Source organism: Macaca fascicularis, chromosome 19 (assembly GCF_037993035.2).
Source record: "Macaca fascicularis isolate 582-1 chromosome 19, T2T-MFA8v1.1".
NCBI classification, from domain to species: domain Eukaryota; kingdom Metazoa; phylum Chordata; class Mammalia; order Primates; family Cercopithecidae; genus Macaca; species Macaca fascicularis.
Genome location: NC_088393.1, coordinates 54,595,017 through 54,617,651, shown reverse-complemented (window position 1 = coordinate 54,617,651; position 22,635 = coordinate 54,595,017). Strand labels below are relative to the sequence as shown.

Sequence of the window (22,635 nt, the reverse complement as noted above, 5' to 3'; positions counted from 1 at the left end):
TTGTTTTGTTTTTTGAGACAGAGTCTTGCTGTGTTACCCAGGCATGCAGTGACGCGATCTTGGCTCACTGCAACCTCCACCTCCCAGGTTCAAGCAATTCTTGGGCCTCAGCCTCTTGACTAGCTGGGATTACAGGAGCCCACCACCACACCTGGCTAATTTTATGTGTGTGTGTGTGGGGGGGGTGGGGCGGACAGGGTCTCACTCTGCTGCCCAGACTGGAGTGCAGTGGCTCCATCTCAGCTTGCTGCAACCTCTGCCCCCCGGGTTCAAGCGATTCTCCTGCCTCAGCCTCCTGAGTAGCTGGGACTACAGGTGCGCACCACCACCGCCCGGCTAATCTTTGTATTTTTAGTAGAGATGGGGTTTCATTATGTTGGCCAGGCTGGTCTCAAAGTCCTGACCTCAAATAATCTACCTACCTTGACCTCCCAAAGTGCTGGGATTAGAAGCGTGAGCCACCGCTCCCAGCTTACCTGGCTAATTTTTGTATTTTTAGTAGAGATGGGGTTTCATTATGTTGGCCAGGCTGGTCTCAAATTCCTGACCTCAGGTGGTCCACCTACCGCAGCCTCCCAAAGTGCTGGGATTATAGGAGTGAGCCACCGCACCCTGTGTGTTTTGAATATTTTTCATCTGCAGTTGGCTCAAACCAGCAGACACAGAGGGTGACTGGTTTAGGTGCCTGCCCTAGTCTGGGGTGGGGCTCAGGAAGTGATGTGCTGGGAACGGGGGACTCAAAGGAACTTGATTCATTTTACGATTTATTTCTTTTTATTCATTCCCATCTCCCTAGCACCCGACCTGCACCACAAATGGGACTTAAACACCGGCGCACACACACATATACTGTGGGCTGGGCCTGGGAGTTGTAGCTCGGAAGGGTCTTCCGTGGTCATTGCCCCACCTGCTGGTCACACTGGGAGTGACACTCAGGAGTGGCCCCACAGCCACCCTCTGGGAAGTGAGGGGATCCTTGCGAGCCCTCAGGCGGCCCTGGTTGGGTAAGTCCCCTTGTCTGGTCACTTTCTCAGGACAGGTTTTGAACTGGTCTAGTAGCCCTGCGAGGCTGAACTGGAAATGACTCCCGGTCCAGGCATTTCTCCGCTTTGGGCTGGAGCCGGCTGCTCTCAGTGCTTGCCCAGGGGCCATTAGAAGCTGAGTGCGCTCTGTGGGTCTTTGATTAGTAAAAAATGGGAAGGGAAGTCATGATTATTTAATAATGTAGCCTGTCTGGGAGTAAAAGTCTTTCAAAACATAGGGCCCAAGGGGGAAACTACTGATAGGCAGCTGAGAAGCATGGGCACCGGGATGCGGTGGGAGAAGGCGTTGGCGTTGGGATCCGAGTGCGCTGGGCTTTGAGACCCGGCTCAGCTGCTTCCAGGAAGGGTGGTGTGATGCAAGAGGCTTCACCTGCCGGGCCTCCACTCCTCTACGGCCAGATTTCTCCAGTGACTCATGCCGGATGCCTGGGCAGGGTCTGCACACCTTGAGTGGGTGCTGCGTTTTAGTGTGAGTCCATCCAGCCTGGGTGTGAACTAAGTGAAATGATGTCTATAAAGTTTGGCACGGCCGGGCGCGGTGGCTCACGCCTGTAATCCTAGCACTTTGGGAGGCCGAGGCGGGCGGATTGCCTGAGCTCAGGAAACCACCCTCTCTACTAAAATACAAAACAATGAGTGGGGCGTGGTGACACGCGCCGGAGATCCCAGCTACTCAGGAGGCCGAGGCAGGAAAATTGCTTGAACCCGGGAGGCGGAGGTTGCAGTGAGCCGAGATGACGCCGCTGCACTCCAGCCTAGGCGGGGGTGGGTTGGGGGGTGTGGGGGGGTGCGGAAGAGAGAGAGAGTTTGGCATCCCAGCACTTTAGGAGGTTGAGGCATACTGAGGTCATTTGAGGTCAGGAATTGGGAGACCAGCCTGGCCAACATGGTGAAACCCTGTCTCTACCAAAAATACAAAAATTAGCTGGGTGTGATAGCAGGCACCTGTAATCCCAGCTACTCGGGAGGCTGAAGCATGAGAATCGCTTAAACCTGGGAGGCGGAGGTTGTAGTAAACTGAGATTGCGCCACTGATCTACAGCCTGGGCAACAAGAGCAAAACTCCATCTCAAAAAAAAAAAAAAAATGCAGGCTGGGCATGGTGGCTCACACCTATAATCTCAGCACTTTGGGAGGCTGAGGTGGGCAGATGACGAGGTCAGGAGCTCGAGACCAGCCTGGCCAACATAGTGAAACCCCGTCTCTACTAAAAATACAAAAAATTAGCCAGGTGTGGTGGCGTGTGCCTGTAATCCCAGCTACTCAGGTGGCTGAAGCAGGAGAATCGTTTGAACCTGGGAGGCAGAGGTTGCAGTGAGCCGAGATCGCACCACTGCACTCCAGCCTGGACAACAGTGTGAGACTCCGTCTCGATAAATAAATAAATAGGCCGGGCGCGGTGGCTCAAGCCTGTAATCCCAGCACTTTGGGAGGCCGAGACGGGCGGATCACGAGGTCAGGAGATCGAGACCATCCTGGCTAACACCGTGAAACCCCGTCTCTACTAAAAATACAAAAAACTAGCCGGGCGAGGTGGCGGGCGCCTGTAGTCCCAGCTACTCCGGAGGCTGAGGCAGGAGAATGGCGTAAACCCGGGAGGCAGAGCTTGCAGTGAGCTGAGATCCGGCCACTGCACTCCAGCCCGGGCTACAGAGCAAGACTCCGTCTCAAAAAAAAAAAAGATAAATAAATAAATAAATAAAATCAGAAATACAAAAAATAGGCCGGGCACAGTGGCTCAAGCCTGTAATCCCAGCACTTTGGGAGGCCGAGACAGGCGGATCATGAGGTCAGGAGATCGAGACCATCCTGGCTAACATGGTGAAACCCCATCTCTACTAAAAAATACAAAAAACTAGCCGGGCGAGGTGGCCGGCACCTGTAGTCCCAGCTACTCGGGAGGCTGAGGCAGGAGAATGGTGTAAACCCGGGAGGCGGAGCTTGCAGTGAGCTGAGATCCGGCCACTGCACTCCAGCCTGGGCGACAGAGCGAGACTCCGTCTCAAAAATAAATAAATAAAAATACAAAAATTAGCCAGGCGTGGTGGTGGGCACCTGTAATCCCAGCTATTGGGTAGGCCGAGGCAGGAGAATCACTTGAACCTGGGAGGTGGAGATTGCAGTGAGCCGAGATCACACCACTGCACTCCAGCCTGGGAGAGAAGAGTGGGACTCCATATCAAAAAAAAAAAAAAAAAAAAAAAAAAAAAAAAGCCAGGCGTGGTGGCTTACACCTGTAATCCCAGAGCTTTGGGAGGCCAAGGTGAGTGGATCACCTGAGATCAGGAGTTTGAGACCAGCCTGGCCAACATGGTGAAACCCCGTCTCTACAAAAATACAAAAATTAGCCAGGCATGGTGGTGCATGCCTGTAATCCCAACTACTGGGGAGCTCAAGGCAGGAAGGCAGGAGAATAGCTTGAACCTGGGAGGCAGAGGTTGCAGTGAGCTGAGATCACGCTATTGCACTGCGGCCTGGGCAACAGAGTGAGACTCTGTCTTAAAAAAAAAAAAAAAAGTTGCCGGGCGCGGTGGCTCAAGCCTGTAATCCCAGCACTTTGGGAGGCCGAGACGGGCGGATCACAAGGTCAGGAGATCGAGACCATCCTGGCTAACACGGTGAAACCCCGTCTCTACTAAAAACACAAAAAATTAGCCGGGCGAGGTGGCGGCGCCTGTGGTCCCAGCTACTCGGGAGGCTGAGGCAGGAGAATGGCGGGAACCCGGGAGGCGGAGCTTGCAGTGAGCTGAGATCCGGCCACTGCACTCAGACAGAGCCTGGGCGACAGAGCGAGACTCCGTCTCAAAAAAAAAAAAAAAAAAAAAAAAAAAAAGTTTGACACAACCCAAGTTGGTGGATATTTGTATCATCTTCCCTTACAGATTATCATTTGCCATTTTGCAGACTTGTAAACGCAGGCCGAGGGAAGTGAAATCGCTGCTCCAAGGTTATTGAAGTGGCAGTGGTGGCCCCTTGGGACTTAGTGAGCAAAAGGTTCATTCTTGTGAGTGAGTCTCAACCTGGAATTTGAGCCCAATCCTGTGGGAAACCACAGCCCATCTTTGACTCAACTACTAGACCAGAATTTTCCCTGGGTACCCTGACTGCTAAAGGGGCAGCTCCCATTTCAGACCCCACCACTGGGACGCCAGCCTCAGCCTGGCCTCTCCACTGGCTCTGGCTCTGGCCTGCCTGAAGGCTGTCTGTTTTTAAACTATCATTTACCCTAAAGCCCAGCTGTTGGGCGCTTGGACTCCTCGGGGTCAGATCTGGTTCAGATTCCGGCTGTGTTCCTACTTCATAACCTTGCAGTAGTGACTTCACTCCTCTGGGCCTCAGTTTCCTGGTCAGCAAAATGGGAACGAATGGCATCCAGCCCGAGTGGTTGCTTTAAGGCTCTGATGAGCTCATGGATGCAGAGATTCAAAGGCAGCCCGTGAAGCAGGAAGCACCCAGCCAATGGTGGCAGGTGCTCACCGAACACTTCCTGAGCACCGCACACCCTCCTCCTTCCTGTAGGCTCACCCAATCCTCAGCTCAGCTCAGGAGGCCGGTACCATTATACCCCCATTTTGTGGACAGGGTCATCTAGGTCCAGAAACTCTAAGGCCTCAAGGCAGGTGAGTACTGGAACTGGAATGCTAAGGCAGGTGCTTGTGCCCAGACCCCAAGTTGTTATCCATTATACTCTGTCTTTACTGCACCACCAAATACCAAGCCACGACCACGTGGCAGGAAAAGGGGGCCCAGAAGCTGGGGCTCTGGAAAATGGCTTGCCACTCCCAACGTCTCCACCCATGCCGCTGGCTCTGGTGACTGGGATGCACCAGGAAAACCCAGCCAAGGCCTGATCTCTCTGCCACAAGGAAGGCCGGGGGGTTGGGCCAGGCTTCCACTGCCCTCTGAGGCCAAGTGCAGATGAGTGGAAGGACCTCTTTTCATTCCACTGACTTCTCTCTCTGCTCCACCCTTGCCCAGCTTCTGCGGTTGTGTGAGAAGCTTAGAAGTTAAAGACGATGCTTATTAACCTGTCATTCTCCATGCCCCCGAGGGAGAATGAGAAAAGCCCCTGAGGATTCTGACCCATCCCTCCACTATAGCCCCACCGGACTGGGAGGGTCTTGCTATGTTGCCCAGGCTGGTCTTGAACTCTTGGGATCAAGTAATCCTCCTGCCTCAGCCTCCCAAAGTAGGAGGATTACAGGCATGTGCCACCGGGTGCTGTTAAGGAGGCTTCTTCCTCACATCCCCACTTGCCATGAGGAAGTTGAGTTTTCTGTGGTTTGTAATTTGGCTGTGACCACATAGTGGTTTGTACTCTGCCTTGTGTGGTTTGCAATTGTTTTGGGCTTTTTGTTTCAAATCTTCAAACCAACACCAAGTCCCATGTCCTCCCTGTGAGCTCAGGACCATGCCTTTCTCACCATTGCAGATCCAAACTTGCCATGTTTTTGCTGCCTGTGAGACTAAAGCAGTGAATGCCATCCCTCTCCCCAAAGCATCAAGAGGCTCACCCACTGCAAGGCCCACCCCTGCCTTCCTCTCTTCGCCCAGCTGGGCTCCAAGCTGCTCGGGGATCTCACCCAGCCTCGTTGGATTTCCTTCAGTTCCTAGGTGTCCAGGCTCCTCTTGCCTCAGGACTTCCATACATGTTGTCCCCCTCAACTGGAACGCCCTTCCTTCCTCTACCCAGCTAGGGGACTGCCCATCTTTCAGGTAGGTCTCAGCTCAGTCCTGCCACTGGACTGGGCTGACCCCTTCTCTGTGTGCATGATGGGGCTGCCTCAGACAGAGCCTTCTCAGCACTCCCCTTTCAGTCCATTTGCATGACTATCTCCAGGCCAGGACCCTGCCCTTGACAACCCTGTGGTCTAGCTGGGATCAGAACTGTGGTTCAGAGGCGTCCACTGGGCTGCACTGACCGGACGCAGCTTCAGAGCCAGCTTGGAGGAGAGGCTCTTTCACATCTGGGCCAAAGGAGTCAGCGTGGGGGTTGGTGGGGTGGGGGGGCAGGCCAGAAACTGAGACACGAGGGGAGGAACCAAGTCAGGTAGTCACTGTATTTTATTGGAAAACATTGATATATATTTTTCTTCACAGCTTGAACTGAACACAATATTGCCCGGTTTAAAAAAAAAACAAAACCAAAACATTCCGAAAATGTCCACAGCCTCACGCCTACCTGCCCTTACCCTCAGCTCTTGGCTGGGTCTCCCACTATGCCCCGTCCCTCCTTCCCTCAGAGGCTGGGTGCCAGAGGGTGGATGAGAAGAGATTCTCAAAGCTGGGCAGGTCCCAGGAAAAGCCACTTGATCGACCTGGGCAGTGAGGGGAAGCAGGGGGGCGGGGAGGGGTGGGGGTTGGTGGTGGGGGGAGCCAGATGAAATGAACAGAAAGGGGAAAAAACCCAGACGACTGAACTGCCCACATTGACTTACTTGTCCCAGAGGCGAAAGTCAGAAGCAAGGGCACGGATCATGCTCTCCGCTGGGGGAGTATGGGGGCAGGCAGGTGGGCGAGGGGAGAGGCAGGGAAGAGGGCACGGAGCACAGATGTGAGGAAGCGGCACCAAGTCACCACGGAGAAGCGGGAGGTGCTGGCGGACCAGGACGCAGAGGCTGCCGTAGCTGCTGTCCCCTGGGCAGTGGCCGACAAGACTGTTTTATTGCAGGTGCGTTCTCTTGAGAGCGTGGTGGGGCCCATCTTCCCTCTCCCCACCCTTTAGCTAGCCCAGCATGGTTCTGAACAAAATGAAAGTTTTAAGGGCCATAGAGGGGAAAGAAAAAAAAAGAGAGAACCAGCACATTACAAAGCGACCATCCCCACATCCATTCCTAGGACGGGCCCTCAGGGCGGTGGGTGCTTTGTGAGGAGGGAGCGGCATGGGATGTTAGCACCAGGTATTTACAGAACAGCTCGAGAGCGCTTCAGGAACGCGGGCAAGTCCAATTTGTAGAGTGGCCAAATGAGCGGTCCCCACCCAGCCAAACCTCAGAAAGCCAATCGGATGGTTGCAGAACAGCAGCCAGTGGGATGCGAGTGTTGCCCACTGTCAGTCCCCTTCTGTGAGTCGGCCCCCTCGACCCCCTCCTGGGCCACATCCAGTCAACGCCGCAATTCCTCAACGCCCCTCAGTCCTTCTGGAATGCCTCTCTTGGCACCCCTGCCCCAACAGGCTGCTGGGATCTGCACATGGAATCACAGGGCTGGTTGCATGCAACGGCAAAGGGCATGCTCTTCTGCCTGGGGGAGGGCCTCTTGTCCCTCCCAGCAGGTCCCGGGACAGGGCTGGCAGCCACCCCAGCACCCAAAATAAGATGACAAACAAGAGGAAACAAACCAAAATGGAGGAGAGCCACCCGGGCTGGAGGAGGGCAGAGGCTCCCCAAGGGGATCTGGGGAGGGCTTCATCTTATGAATGCATCAGGCCTTGGAAGACATGGATGGAAGAGGCGAGGGCAAAAGGAAGAGATGAGGGGCATGGAGAGAGACTCAGGGAAGAAGGAGAAAGAGCAATCATGCAGCTTGGGACAAATCTTTTGTTGCTTTATCAGATTCTCAGTCAATCAATTGGTGTTTGCTAGAACCGGGGTACGCAGGGGAGTGTTGAAGAGAGAGTGCGCGCGCGAGAAGAGAGAGATCAAGAGAACGGGCATCGCCAGCTGCCCGGGGGGCCTTCACTTTGCAGTCATCATCTGTACAAACTCTGTGGAGTGAAGCAGAGAGAGAGGAGGTCAGGCGGGCAGGCTGAGTGGTGAGCGGCCCTCCCCAACATGAGGGATCTGGGGGCTTGTTCCTGAAGCTGCGATTCTCTTCTTGTTCGGGAGATCAAGCCTGGCCTGGACTCACCTTCATAATTGACCTGGCCATCTCCGTCGATGTCAGCCTCTCTGATCATCTCATCCACCTCCTCATCGGTCAGCTTCTCCCCCAGGTTCGTCATTACGTGACGCAGCTCTGCGGCGCTGATGTAGCCGTTCCCATCCTGGGGGTTGGGGATAAAGGCTTTCACTGGGCACTTCTCCCGGCGGGGAGAGAGGCAGTGAGAGGGGTGGCTGTCATCACCATCCCTCGGCAGTGAGCACAGTGAGGGAGGCTGCCTGAGGTGGCAGAGCAGGTTGGCAGTGAGGCTGGCACCGGGACGTGGGCCTCCTGGAAGTGGTAGCTCCATGGATCCAGTTCTGTCTGCCTGCCTGAAGGCTGGTGTCAGTCTCAGAGCCGCCCCTGGAGGGTTGCTTACCTTGTCAAAGACACGGAACGCCTCTCGGATCTCCTCCTCACTGTCTGTGTCCTTCATCTTTCTGGCCATCATGGTCAGGAACTCCGGGAAGTCAATGGTCCCGTTCCCTGGAAGGTAGGGAAAGGATGGAGAATGCTCTGGGCTTGGGCCCTGGAAGATGACCCTGGACCCTGATAGATATGGGCTCATCCATCACCCTGAGGGAGGCTCCCTGAAGTCACTCAGGGTGACCAGGAGCAGGGCTGCCCACACGCTCTGTGGGGCTCACCATCTGCATCCACCTCATTGATCATATCCTGCAGCTCTGCTTCAGTGGGGTTCTGTCCCAGGGATCTCATCACTGTCCCCAACTCCTTGGTGGTGATAGTGCCATCTCCATCCTTGTCAAAGAGGGAGAAGGCCTCCTTGAACTCTGGGGAAAGAAGGGGAAGGAGTCAGAAGTCACAAGGCCCACAGGAGAATCCTTACCTCTGGATGTTGGACGCCTTCCCTGGAGCAAGGCCAAGGGTGTCAGTCCCACCTAAAGAAACTGAGACAGACTTCAAGTCCCATGCAATCAGTTCGCTTTCCTCAGTGCTTAGGGCAAAGCCCTTCCAACCTTCATTCAACAGTTATTGAACATCAACACTGTGCTAGGTAAAGCTATTTTTCTGGCCAGCCAGTGAAGACGGTGGGGAAAAATGGTCTGACAGCTGTCCTTAGATGATTCTACATTTCTGTTTGGTCCCTGGCTTTGGCTTCTCCCTCAAAATGATGAAACGGACCAAAGTCACGGAGTGAATGAGAGCCGAAAGGATTCTTCGTCTGAGTGTATTAGCCAGGGTTGGTTGGCTGGGACGAGGAGGGGAGGCTGCAGAATGCCTCTGGCCAGCCTGAAGAGGAAGTGCAGACATCCACTCCCTTCTGACTGCCAGCCCTGTTCCCTGCCGTGGGTGCTACCAGCTTCCAGAGGAGCTGAGCCACTGTGGTGAGCGTGGGGGTGGTCGGCAGCAGAACATGGCTGACGGACGGTGCGTGGGGTGAGTAGGGGGATGGAAAGTGAGGGGACGGCTGCCAAGCCAGGAGGATGAGGAGCTAGCGGTGCTGAGTGGGAAGGCCACAGCTGGGGCCGCATCAGGAGCAGGGAGAGAAGCACATGGCTCTTGCCCTCCCACTGGGCCCATTTTGGCACCTGGTGCTCCTCTACCCCCAAGCCCTCAAAGAACAGATGCCTGGCAGCCTATTCCCAGAGGGTGTGGGCTGGGGTGAGGCGGTGGACACTTTGCTAATGGGGACAGAGTGAAAAGCAGACTGTTTATGTTGCACAAGGCCAGAGTTGGGAGATGGGTGGCAGGTACATTGGGAGGGACATGCACAGCTGGGCAGCTGTGGTCCTGAGCCTCTGGGCCCTGGGGACATGGCAAGAGTCTCCTTGGGGAGGCTGGCACCTCTCTGTGCTGAGGCCTTGTTGTTCTTGGGGAGGGCAGGGAGTGGGTAATGGGGGCACCCCGAGCTCATGATCACTAAACTGGGCCATCCTCTGGCTTTCCTCAGGGGTCTCCATAGCCACCTGGAGCCAAAATTTTGAAGCTGCAAAGATGATTCTGTGTTGGGGGTTGAGGGGAGAAAGGAGAGAAGGCAAGTCCATTCCTGTCTCCTCCCACTGCAGAAGCTGGGCCTTCAGCACTTGTCACACAGCCGGCTGAACCTGACAGCAGAGCTGGGGGCTGGGTAGCTGGTGGGGAGCAGAGGCCCATTCTCTGGATCGCTCCTCTGGTCTACTGTGTGCTGGCCCCTGGCTATGGAGATAAACCAAGAGTTGCTCTTTGTCCTCGGGCAGCTCAGTATGGGCGGGTAGGCAGGCACGGATCCATAATTACACAATAGTTCCTGTAGCTGACCATTATGGGGTTTTGGAGGGGTTAGAAAAATGAATTAGATGGGATCCAGGGATTTCTTCCAGCTTGCTGAGAGAGATGATTGTTTAGCCAGCAAAAGTTTGCAGAGGACCTACTATGTTCTAGGCAGGCACTGAGGCTATAGCAGAGACCAACAAAACCAAGTCCCAAACTCAGTGGAACTCACATCTAGTAACAGGAGATACAACAGGTGAAGACAAAAGAAAATAATTTCAGACGGCGAGAAAGGTTACAAAGAAAATAAAGTGATGTGAAGGACGGTAAAGGAAGGCTGTGTACTTGAGGTGGAGGTCAGGGAAGGCCTCCCCGAGGGGACATCTGAGCTAAGGGATGGGAAGGAGCTGCCCATGCCAAGCGCTGGGGAGGCACTTCCGCCAGCAGAACAGGCAGGCGCAGGCACATGCGAAAGGAAGTGCAAAGCGCAGGCAAGTGCAGAGGTGGGAGTGACGAGCCAGCTCCTGGGCGGCTCCTAAAGTGGGACAGGAGCTCTGCAGGCCCCAAATGGAGGCAGGGAGCTCACCTTCTAAGCCAACCTGGCTGAAGCTGGGAGAGTGAGTTGGGTTTGTCCTACAGCCACTGATTATCAAGCCCCTAGATGACCCAGGCCCAGGAGAAGAACACAGCCTTTGGTGTCTGGTAAAGGCCTGTCTCAGGGCCATGGGGCTTGGTGTCACTGGGACACTGGTGTGCTCTTACACACATTTATCAGCATTCTAGGCACAAGGCATAGTGTTAGGTGACACAAGGGATACAGAGGTTCACCCATCAGATGTCACTTCTCGGTGGCTAAGATTTGGCTGGGGGTGTGGAGGCTTTCCTGAGCTAAGATAAGGGGGATAGCAGACTCACCTGCGATCTGCTCCTCAGTCAGCTGGTCAGCCTGGAAAAGCAGGAAGGGGAAAGTCAGTCACCAGGCTGGACAGCACGGACGCATCTTCCTCACTCAGCCCAGGCCCCCGGCCCCAGTGAGGCCAGCTTCACATGGCATTCCTGCCGAGCCAGGGAGGAGCATGCCAGAGTCAAGGTCTGAGGCAGAGCCAGCGCCTGATGATAAAGTCTGGTGATTCAGAAAGCTGGGTACCAGGGTTGGCTGGACACTCAGGCCTGCCGGACGCAGGGCCCGATGAAGCTGCCCAGACCCACGGGCTTCCAATCTCAACTCAGCATGTGGGAGCCACAGGGGCAGAAGAAATGCCTGCCCTAGCCCCAAACCAGCGGCACAGGTTTGCATCTCATCAGTGGGAGCCCCAGAGGCTGAGTGAAGGGAGTGATTGCCCTGGAGGCCTCATCAAGAAGCTCTAGAAGGCTCCAAACTGAAGCAGGCCAGTCCTTGGGTAGGGCAGAGGGACGATGTCTGGGGCTATCTCTGCTAGTTTCTGTGTCACCTATTTGGAGGCGCTTGGCTCAGGCAGAGTTGACCCGAGTGGCAAAAATTCTCCTAACTAGCGGGCCCCAAGTTGCTCAAGCGCCTAAAGAACTCTGGTCAGGCTGGAGGCAGGCGCTCCACCCCCTGCGCACAGTGAGGGCACAGGGCACCATTCTGTTGTGTTTCTTTTGGGCAGGAGGGGCACACGTCAGGGAGAGGGCTGCGGCGGGCAGCAGCAGAGGACTGAAGTCAGCTTGCACTGCAGTTTTTAACCCTTTCCAGCTTGGGCACTCTGGGGACTGGCCAGTTGGTGGCAGGCAGCCCTTGCTGCATGCGGGGTTTGGGGGTGGGGAGGAGATGCAGGGACTGGCTTCTCCTGCACTGGTATGCTGGGCATCAGCCAGGCATAGTGATCCTAAGGGGCAGGAGCTGGGCTCGGAGGTTGGGGAGGCTGAATCCCAACATTTAGCTTTAGCAGCCAAAAGACAAATTTTCCCTGGTTTTTGCTGATGCTGTTAAGAGGGCACCATCATCCCAGGACCACGGTGGGTCTGTTCCCCTTCCTTTCACAATCAGGCAAAGGGGCTCCAAGTCTACAGCAGGTTCTAGTCTTGAGTCTGAGAGCCTCAGAAATGGAAGCAAACTATTATTATGTGAATTTGCAGTATTCTACCGAGAGGTTCCAGACGCTAGGAACAAACCACCGCCTGCCTCCCCTATCCCCACCCCCGTCCCAAATATTAACAATCACTGATCTAAAAAAGTTAGAAACAAACAAACAAAAAAACCTCAAAAAAACTAAGGGAAGAGGAACTTGAGGCCAAGTCCCAAATAGGCAGAATGGGAGGGGTAATCAAAGTGATGATCGCAGAGGGGAGAGGGCTGAGGGAGGGAGAAAGAGGAAGGTAAAGAAGGAAAATGGCACACATGCACTTTCTGGAAAAGTCCAAAGTGTAAAGGGGAGGTGGGGAGGCCAAATGAAGATTCTTCTGCATTGCCTTCAAAAAAGACAGGGTGGTTGGGCTCCTAAATGCCAACCTGGCAGCCCCAGGCCCAAGAGCCCCTTGCTCCACCCACCCCCCACCTCCCACCATCAGCAAAAAAGCCTGGGGCCATCCCTTAGGTCCTGACACCTGAGGAAGAGGCTTGGGGAAAGTGAGAAGGGAGGATGGGCTTCTGGTTACTGAGGCCAGGCAATGCCCGGGGAGGGGCAGGGGAAGAACAGAGAGGAGGGCAGCAGTGTGGGGAGGCGGCTGCCATCCCATCTGCTTTTCATTCTTTCCCCTGGCCTAGAATGGAAAAAGCGAGCCCAGTCAGGGCCTTCCCACCCCACTGCTCCGCCCTGCAAGAAGTCTAACTCCCCCGACCTTTGGGCAGCACTATAAGGGGCTGGGGGTGGGGGCGAGGAGGCTGTGACAGGCTGCAGACTGCCCTGAGCGGCTCTGAAGGCCAGCGTTTGCCAGTCTCCACCAAAACACTGGAAGATGCAGACGAGGCACTGCCATGTTCAGTTCTGTCACAGGGTTGCTGCAAATAGGCGTGGCTCTGCATGGAGGGCCTGTCAGACGCTCTCCCTCTCATGTTGGAGACCCACTTCCCTGCTTGGTCAAGGAAAGGTACAGATCTCAAGCAAGGTTGCCGCCCAGAAAACCGACTGCCTAAGAAGAGATCATTGATCCTTGCTCAAGGTTTCTTCCCTTTCTAGACCTGAAGACTAAACTTTCAACAGAAACTGTTGCCAAAATAACTCAGCTGGTCTCCTGCTTCCTTATCCCTCATCTTGGGCTCCAGCAAGGGGCTGGACAAGAAAAAAAAACATGAGGTGGGGGAGGGAAGAGGGTATGATTTCTCTGCCTTGCCCCAGCCCCCAGCCAATGCCAGAGAACAGTGTTAGATGAGATCAGAAACCAAGGCCAGGGCCCCTCACCCGGGCCAAGGAGGAGCCACAGAGCTCAGGCCAAAGTCCAAGGCCAGTTAACAGTGACTTGTCCCACCTCTACCTTGCTGATTACAAACGGAAAGAGAAACTAGTTGTGGCCAAAGCTCGGGTCCTATTCTGGAGGTAGGGGGCCCGCTAGTGCTTCAGGGCTCCTTTAGCCAGGTTCTGCTGGGGGAAAATGGGGTAGCGGCAAGAGGAGCCATCAGGTCTGTGTCAGCAAGTATGAGATCTGATACACGGCAGCGGCTGCCTGTTCTCCCCAGCCTTGCCAGGGAGGATGGCTGCACACGGTTCCCAGGCTCAGCCTGGGGGGGCTGTGGGTGTTGTGGGTGGCAGGGAGTAGGAAAGAACTAGTCTGCTGGTTTTCTCTCAAAGCCCTAACTGTGAATTAACAGACACGCTCAGTGAGGGTCCTGAATGGAACAAGTGGTCCTTAGGCCAATCAAAGGGTCTCCCCAGAGGCACTCTCTGATCAAGCTCTGCAGCCCCCACCTCGAGGGCACGGGAATAGGCATCTGATTGTCACCGACGCCACACTGTACTGCACTGTCATTTGGCACAAGTGAGGAGGTGCAGCATGGTGCGTGGGGCTGGGGATCATGAGAAAACTGGCGCTCCTGTTGGGAAAAGGCAGTGCTCTTGGCCTGAAAAGGCCAGCAACGGAGTGAGGCTTCTAGGCTTGAAAAAGCTGGCTCATTCGAGGCACCCCAAACTTTGATCTCCCATCCCCATTTCATGAGGCTTCAGTGCGCAATAGGGGCCTGAACAGCTCCGCCCACCTGCTCCCACTGCCCCGGTGCCTACTGCCCAGCCACGTTCTTCCTGGGGAAGGAGGACGGGTAGAAAAGCTTCCTCCGGCCCCTGCAGCCCACTCCCAATCCACACTGAGCTGTCTTTGTCCTGGCCTGTCCCTGGAGACTGGCAGGGTGCTACCCACATCCACCCCCAAACCTAGGCCCCCCCTGACTGCCATTCATTTTCTCCCTCCACCTCACCTCCCAACCACCCAAGCTCCCCCACCCCTCTCCTTGGAAATCCATCTTCTCATGGACCCAAACACAACACTCTTACCCCATTTAAAAAATTCTGTCTTTCTAGAGCAACAGTCTTAACCCACTAGTAACCTCGGAACCTTTTCTAGCTACTTCCAAATTAACCCCAAGGGCCCCTGTCCCCCGACTACTGGCAAGCCCCACTCTCACCATCCCTTTTCACCACCTCCACGACCCCGATCCTTCTCCGTCCGGAAGCCTTCAAGAGCATCTTCTAATCTCCGCTGCCACCCACCCCAGGCTCTTCCTCCCGTAAGCTTGCACCTCACCCTCCTCCTCCTCTGCAGTGCTGGGCTTTGGAGACCACCCTCCCCCACCCTCGAGAGTCTCATCTGTAGAAGTGACCGCCCATCCCTGACCCTCTCCTCTGCCCCACAGGAGCCCAGGGGTCGCCCCTCCCCGCCCAGGCCCAGCTACCCTCCACCACCCCATCCAGGAGCAGCCCAGCCTCCCTTCGTCCCCCGTTCCCCGCATCCTCTCAGGACCAAACGCCTTCATCAGGGCCTAAATAGCTCCCCTCCCCAGCCCATCTTTCTCATTTCGTCCCCTGGGGTCCAAACACCTCCATTCTGAGACCCAACGCCCCATCCTGGGTCCAAAATCCTTTTAAGCGGTCCCACTGAGGGTCCCGATCCTCCATCCGGGGTTCAAATGTCCCCTTTAGGGACTCAGATAACCATTTGTGGGCTTAAACATCCCATTTGGTGCTAAAGTCGCTTCTGGAAACCTTTGGGGATTCAGACGTCCCGCTCTGGGTTCAACGGCCCCCAACAACGGGGGTAGAAAGCGGTCCCGAGGCTCTCGCCGAGCCCGGACGCCCCCCACTCTGGGCATCATCGCCCCCTCAGGGGTCCTGCCCAGCTAAGCCCGCCTCAGAGCCCGCAGCCACGGCGGCCACCCAGCCTCACTCACCATGGCGAGGCCCGGGGTGTCCGGAGCACGGGGATCAAGGTTCCTCCGGCGGCGGCAGCAGCTGCAGCAGTTCCAGCTCCGCCGCGCGTCCGCGCCTCCACACTCACTGCCCGCAGCGCGCGCGCCGCCGCCGCCGCCGCCGCTGCCGCCCGCCCCAACGGTCCCTCAACGGCCGCCGCGCGCGCCCCGCCTCGCTCGGCCCCGCCCCACCCGGCCCGCGCGCCGCCGCACTGCGGCTCCCACGGATCCCTCCGCGCCCAGCTCCACACCAACGGGACCGCGAATCTTTCGTCCCCACCCTGCACAGGAACTGGATTTGCCACCGGGCGCGCGCGCGCGCTCGCTCCCGCCGCCGGACTACTTTTCCTCACCGCGCGCCCCGCCTCCCGGGCCCACTCCACTTTCCCCCTCGGCGGAGGGACACGGCTCGGCGGTGCGTGACGCGTCCCTCTGTGAGCCGCGTCACTATTGGGCCCGGCCCATGGCGGAAATGAGAGCGTGGCGCCCATTGGTCCGACCTTCCCTGCAATGCGTCAAACTGGGGCGAGCCACTGCAAGGTGGTGGTGGGGAAGTCTGGACTCTGTGGCCACGTGGGGCTTTGAGGAGTAACGAGGCGAAGGTGGATACGGTGTGGCCGTTAGAGAAGCAAATACATCGTTACTGTGGCCAGGGAGTGGTAAAAAGGCTGGCGACAAATGCAGAAGGGCTTTCTCGGCTCTCCCCTTTAACCGATGGAAGATGGTTCAATCCAAAATGCTAGGGTTTAGAAGCTCCGCCCCTAACTGGGCCCTTCGTGGTGGCGGGGTCTCCAAGGTGCCACCTAACGCTCAAAGGTTCTTCCCTCCCTGGTCTTGTCTCTGCGTCCTAAGACGCACTCAGCCGGTGGGCGGGGCCCCTGGGCCCGATTCATTCTTGATCCGCTGAGGGTCTGTGAAATTAGGACCATCCCAGGACAGCCTATGGGAACAGGGTATTCATTCAGTCATTCGTGCTATAAGCATTAATTAGGCCCCTGCTGTATGCAGGGACCCGAGCTTGGCTGGGCGGGGGAGACCATACTCCCCAACCAGTCTCTGCAGACAGACGACCTCATTCCTTATTCCAGTGTTCCAGCCATAGGAGGAAAAAGAACTGAAACATTGTTTATAGGAGCTCAGAAAATGATCGCCTCCCCTCCTCCCCGCTTTAGGATAGGAACTGACAGTCTCCTGCGTGTCCCCTCCCCACCATGGTGATGGGTGAGAGATGGGCAAGCGAGTCAGGCTGGACCAACCATTATGCTCCACCTGGAACAGAATGGAGACTGAACTAATGAGAGTCCTTCCCTGGGTTTTTGGATCTGCAGCCTGGGCACAAGAAGCCTTTTCTCTTTGGGTGGGTCCTTCCCACAGGTTCTGACTATGGTCATTTTTCCACTCTGCCCCCTATCTTGAGGAAGAAAGTGTCTAGAGAAGAAGAGAATAATAAAACTGACACAGTGGAGAGGTAAAGAAGATGGAGCGAGAAGCCGGACGCGTTGGCTCATGCCTGTAATCCTAACATTTTGGGAAGCGGAGGTGGGCAGATTGTCAGAGCGCAGGAGTTCGAGACCAGCCTGGCCAACATGGCGAAACCCCGTCTCTACTAAAAATACAACAATTAGGACAGGACGCGGTGGCTCAGGCCTGTAAATCCCAGCCCTTTGTGAGGCTGAGGTGGGTGGATCGCCTTGGGTCAGGAGTTCGAGATCAGTCTGGCCAACGTGATGAAACCCCATCTCTACTAAAAATACAAAAATTAGCCGAGCATGGTGGGGTGCGCCTGAAGCCCCGGCTATTCGGGAGGCTGAAGTGGGAGAATCGCTTGAACCCAGGAGGTGGACGTTGCAGTGAGCCGAGATTGTGTCACCACCGCACTCCAGCCTGGGTGACAAAGAGAGACTCTGTCTCAAAAAGGGAAAAAACAAACGAAAAACCAAAACAAAAAGCCACAGATTTTAACTATTCACTTCAATAAGCTTTGATAATTGCATACACCCATGTAACCACCATCCTAGACAATATTATTGCTATAGAACAATTCCATCACCCCAGAAATCAGTTCTCCTGTGACCCTTAAAAAGTTAATTATTGCCCTCTTCAAGCAAGCACTGTTCTGACTTCTGTCATTTTTTTTATTAGTTTGCCTCTTCTAGAATTTTATAGAATGAAATCAAATAACGTGTACTTTTTTGTGCCCAGCTTCTTTTGCTCAATATAATATTTTTGAGCAAAAATTGCATGGGGGTATACTTAGGTACAAACTTTTCTTTTGTTATTTATCTGAAATTCAAATTCAGTTGAGCATTCTGTATTCCTATTTGCTAAATCTGGTAACCCCGGTCTCAAAGCTACTCTTTTCCAGGGTTGGGAAATGATGTTATGGACCTACCTGGGATTTCCTGGCTTTCCAGTCTTCAAAATTGTCCTGTACAGTTAGCCAAGAGTCTCAGTACCTTCTGAGCTTTAGGAACGACTGATAAACTAAGGCTGTACCCCACTGTAATCAGGGAAATGTAAACTAAACTCCCAATAACACACCAGTTTCTATCCATCAGCTGGACAAACACTACGTCCGGCAATATTATTTGCTATTGTACCCACAGCACAGTCTGATGACCCCGTTATTTTTTATTTTCTATTTTTATTTTTGAGACGGAGTCTCGCTCTGTCGCTCAGGCTGGAGTGCAGTGGCGCAATCTCGGCTCACTGCAACCTCCACCTCCCAGGTTCAAGCGATTCTCCTGCCTCAGCCTCCTGAGTAGGTGAGATTACAGGCACCTGCCACCATGCCCGGTTAATTTTAGTATTTTTAGTAGAAATGGGATTTCACCATTTTGGTCAGGCTGGTTTCAAACTCCTGACCTCGTGATCTGCCCACCTTGGCCTCCCAAAGTGCTGGGATTACAGGCGTGAGCCACCGCTCCCAGCCCAACCCCATTAATTTTTTTTAACTCTACCTCCCTAAGCACACTCTGCCACTACTCACTCTGTGGAGTGCCATCGGCACTTGAACACTTCTGGCTGGTTTCTATTATTTCCCCTTCATCAAATGCTCTCCCCATAATCCCTCCGTGGCGTGGCTTATCCCCTCCTTAACATCAAGTCTTTGTTCAAATGACACATTCTCAATTGTGACTTACCATAATGATGCTATTACAAATTGCAATCCAGGAGGACTCCCAGTTCCAAAATGGTGGTAGAGGCAAGCTGGCTGATATGGTTTGAATATTAGTCCTCCTAAAATCTCATGGTTTTTTTTTTTTTTTTTCTTTCGAGATAGGGTCTGTGTCACCCAGATTGGAGTGCAGTGGCGCTATCTTTTGTTTTTTTTAGACAGAATCTTGCTCTGTCACCCCGGCTGGAGTCCAGTGGCGCGATCTCCGCTCACTGCAAGCTCCGCCTCCCAGGTTCACACCATTCTTCTGCCTCAGCCTCCTGAGTAGCTGGGACTACAGGCGCCCGCTAATTTTGTGCATTTTTTTTTTTTTTTTTTTTTTTTTTTTTTTTTTTTTTGAGACGGAGTCTCACTCTGTCACCCAGGCTGGAGTGCAGTGGCCGGATCTCAGCTCACTGCAAGCTCCGCCTCCCGGGTTCACGCCATTCTCCTGCCTCAGCCTCCCGAGTAGCTGGGACTACAGGCGCCTGCCACCTCGCCCGGCTAAGTTTTTTTTGTATTTTTAGTAGAGACGGGGTTTCACTGTGTTAGCCAGGATGGTCTCGATCTCCTGACCTTGTGATCCGCCCGTCTCGGCCTCCCAAAGTGCTGGGATTACAGGCTTGAGCCACCGCGCCCGGCCCTAATTTTGTGCATTTTTAATAGAGACGGGGTTAGCCAGGATGGTCCAGATCTCCTGACCTCGTGATCCGCCCGGTTTGGCCTCCCAAAGTGCTGGGATTTCAGGCGTGAGCCACCGCGCCCGGCCAGTGGCGTTCTCTTGGCTCACTGCAGCCTCCATCTCCTAGGCTCCAGCAATCCTCCCACCTCAGCCTCCTGAGTAGCTAGAGTAGCTTGCTCCATCATGCCAGGCTAACTTTTAAACTTTTGTACAGATGGGGTTCTCACTATGTTACTCAGTCTCAAATCTCATGTTAAAATATGATCACCAATGTTGGAGGTGGGGCCTGGTGGGAGGTGTTTGGGTCATAGGGGTGGATCCCTCATGAATGACTTGGTGCTGTCCTCATGGTAACGAGTCAGTTCTTATTCTATCAGTTCACACAAGATCTATATTTTTTTTGAGATGGAGTCTTGCTCTGTCACCTTGGCTAGAGTGCAATGGCATGATCTTGGCTCACTGCAACCTCCACCTCCTGGGTTTAAGCGATTCTCCTGCCTCAACCTCCCAAGTAGCTGGGACTACAGGCACCCACCACCACACTCGGCTAATTTTTGTATTTTTAGTAAAGACAGGGTTTCACCATGTTGGCCAGGCTGGTCTTGAACTCTTGACCTCAAGTGATCTGCCTGCCTTGGCCTCCCAAAGTACTGTAATCAGGTGTAAGCCACTATACCTGGCCAAGATCTGGTTGTTTAAGAGAGCTTGGCACCTCCTCCCTGTCTCTCTTGCTCCCTCTCTTTCTCTCTCTGTCCATAGAATGTGCCTGGTCCCCCTTCACCTTCCGTCATGATCAGAAACTTCCCGAGGCCCTCACCAGAAGCAGATGTCGGCACCATGCTTCCTATAGAGCCTGCAGAACTATAAGCCACAATAAACCTCTTTTCTTTATAAATTACCCAGTATCAAGTATTCCTTTATAGTAATGCAAACAGATTAACACACTGACTTTCCTCCCCACACCCCCTTAGAAAACCAAAAACAAATATAGAGTGCCAAAATTATCGCCAGCAATATCCCAATATCCCAGAACCCAAATATGAGGGTGAAACAGTTCCTGGGACCACAGAGAAAGGACAAAGTCTTCTGAGCAGACAGTAAGAGAATAATTCTTCCATATCCATGACATTCCTCTCTCCAATCTGCATGACACCAAGTGGGCAGGAAATTCCCCCTCCACTCATGGTTTCTCCATGGGAAAAAGTGAGATCGAGGTGAATAACCAACTTCCCCACCATCTTGGGTTCCCTGGCAGGCAATCTGTCCCTGCCTCAACCTACAGGAAGCATCAGGAGTGCCTGAAGGGAGAAATATCCTCTGAGAATAGCCACAGACAAAGTAGGGAGGTGGGACTACCATCCCGAGCCCTGGAAACTCTCTATACTCTGTAACTTGGCCAAAGGAGATGCCAAATCAGAGTGGCTGTTCATTAGCACCATGCTGTAGGAGGTTTCCACAGCTCCCCTGGGAATGAACCCCTAGCCAGCCTTCCTAAACTACTGGGATATCCCCTTTGGGACCTCCCCAATTCAGGATGGGTGACACTCTGATATTTAATAGAGCCAAGGCAAACCTGGGTTTAAGGTGTCACTGAGTGCTGAAAAGGAGGCAGAAAAAAAAGAAACCAACAGGTCAATTACGAAGAATCTGTAAGCAAACAGAGCCACTAAAAGCCAAAACAATCCAGACAGAGAAGACTGGAATAAGTGACTAATCCTTCAGTGCAAAGGCATAGATGTACATTAACAATAAGCAAAAGCACACAGGGAACCATGAGCTCCCCAAATGGACAAAGTAAGGGACCAGTGACTAAACCTAACAAGACAGTAATATGTGAGCTCTCCGATTAAGAATTCAAAATGGCATTTTTAAGGAAACTCAGTGAATTCCAAGATGACATAGAAAAGCAATTCAGAAATTTATCAGTGAAATTTAACAAAGATTGAAATAATAATAATAAAAAAACCTAAACAAATCTTAGAACTGAGAAATACGTTTGCTGAACTGAAAAGTTCATTGGAGGTTCTCAACAGCAGAGTGGATCAAGCAGAGGAAACAATCAGTGAACTTGGAGATGGGCTGTTTGAAAATACATAGATAAGAAAAAAGAATGAAAGGAATGGAAATCACCTACAAAATATAGAAGACAAAATCTAAGAATTATTGATGTTCAAGAGGGAGCTAAGGAGGAGCAAGGGGATAGAAAGGATATTCAAAGAAACAATAGAAGACATTCCAAATATCCAGGTACAGAAGGGCCAGAGAACACCAAATAGATTTGACCCAAATAAGATTACCCCAAGGCATATAATAATCAAACTCTCAAAGGTCAGGAACAAAGAGAGGATCCTGAAAACAGTTAGAGAAAAGAAGGAAATAACACTTAAAGGAGTTCTAATTTATCTGGCCACAGACTTCTCAATGGAAACCATATAGGCTATCCAAGAATACTGTATCAAGCAAAGCTATTATTCAAATATGAAGAGCAGATAAAGTTTTTCCCAAATAAAAGCAGAGAGAATTCACCACTACCAGATCTGTCTTATAAGAAATACTCCCTTGAAGAAAGAGAGTTCCAGAGAGTTCCTCAATCTGAACAAACAAACAAACAAAAAACATTCAGAAAGAAAAAAAATTTTTTTCAGACAGGGTCTTGCTCTATCACCCAGGATGGAGTGCAGTGGCTCAATCATAGCTTACTGAAGCCTCAAACTCCCAGGTTCAGGTGATCCTCCCACCTCAGCCTCCTGAGTAGCTGGGACTACAGGTGCACACCACCATGCCTGGCTAATTTTTGTATTTTCTTTCTGGTAGAGACAGGGTTTTGCCATGTTGCCCAGGCTGGTCTCGAATTCCTGGGCTCAAGCAATCTTCCCTGCTTGGCCTCCTAAAGTGTTGGGATTACAGGTGTGAGCCACCATTCCTGGCCAAAGAAAATATTTGAAGGTATAAAACCCATTGGTAAAATTAGGTACACAGAGAAACCCAGGATACTCCAATACTGTAATTGTGGTGTGCAATTCATTCTTAACTCTACCATAATAAAGCCCCAAAGACAAATCTATCAAAAACAATAATATTGAACTGGGTGTAGTCTTGGCTACTTGGGAGGCTGAGGCAGGAGGATCACTTGAACCTAGGAGTTTGAGGCCAGTCTGAGCAACATAGTAAGACCCCATACTTAAAACAAAGCAATAACAGCTATAGCAGCTGGTTAAGAGACAAGCAAAATAAAAATATGTAAATTGAGGAAACAAAAAGTCAAAATGTGGGAGGGAAGCAGATAAAGTGTAGAGTTTTTATTCATTGTTTCTATTTTTTTCTTTAT

At 53.1% G+C, this 22,635-nt stretch overlaps 1 protein-coding gene and 1 long non-coding RNA gene across 2 annotated transcripts; one reads left to right on the top strand and one right to left on the bottom strand.

The window, feature by feature from the left end:
- The first annotated feature begins 796 nt into the window (after positions 1 to 796).
- On the top strand, positions 797 to 6,142 carry LOC141409114 (uncharacterized). The gene is made up of 2 exons (XR_012427746.1): positions 797 to 1,004; positions 5,476 to 6,142. It is a non-coding gene; the product is annotated as an uncharacterized lncRNA (long non-coding RNA).
- On the bottom strand, positions 6,090 to 15,558 carry CALM3 (calmodulin 3). Its single transcript, XM_045380845.2, has 6 exons — positions 15,451 to 15,558; positions 11,031 to 11,061; positions 8,552 to 8,695; positions 8,284 to 8,390; positions 7,893 to 8,028; positions 6,090 to 7,749 (listed from the first exon to the last, which is right to left on the bottom strand). The coding sequence occupies exons 1-6, from the start codon at positions 15,451 to 15,453 to the stop codon at positions 7,721 to 7,723; spliced, it is 450 nt and encodes a 149-aa protein (XP_045236780.1). The 5' UTR covers positions 15,454 to 15,558; the 3' UTR covers positions 6,090 to 7,720.
- Positions 15,559 to 22,635: the final 7,077 nt, after the last annotated feature.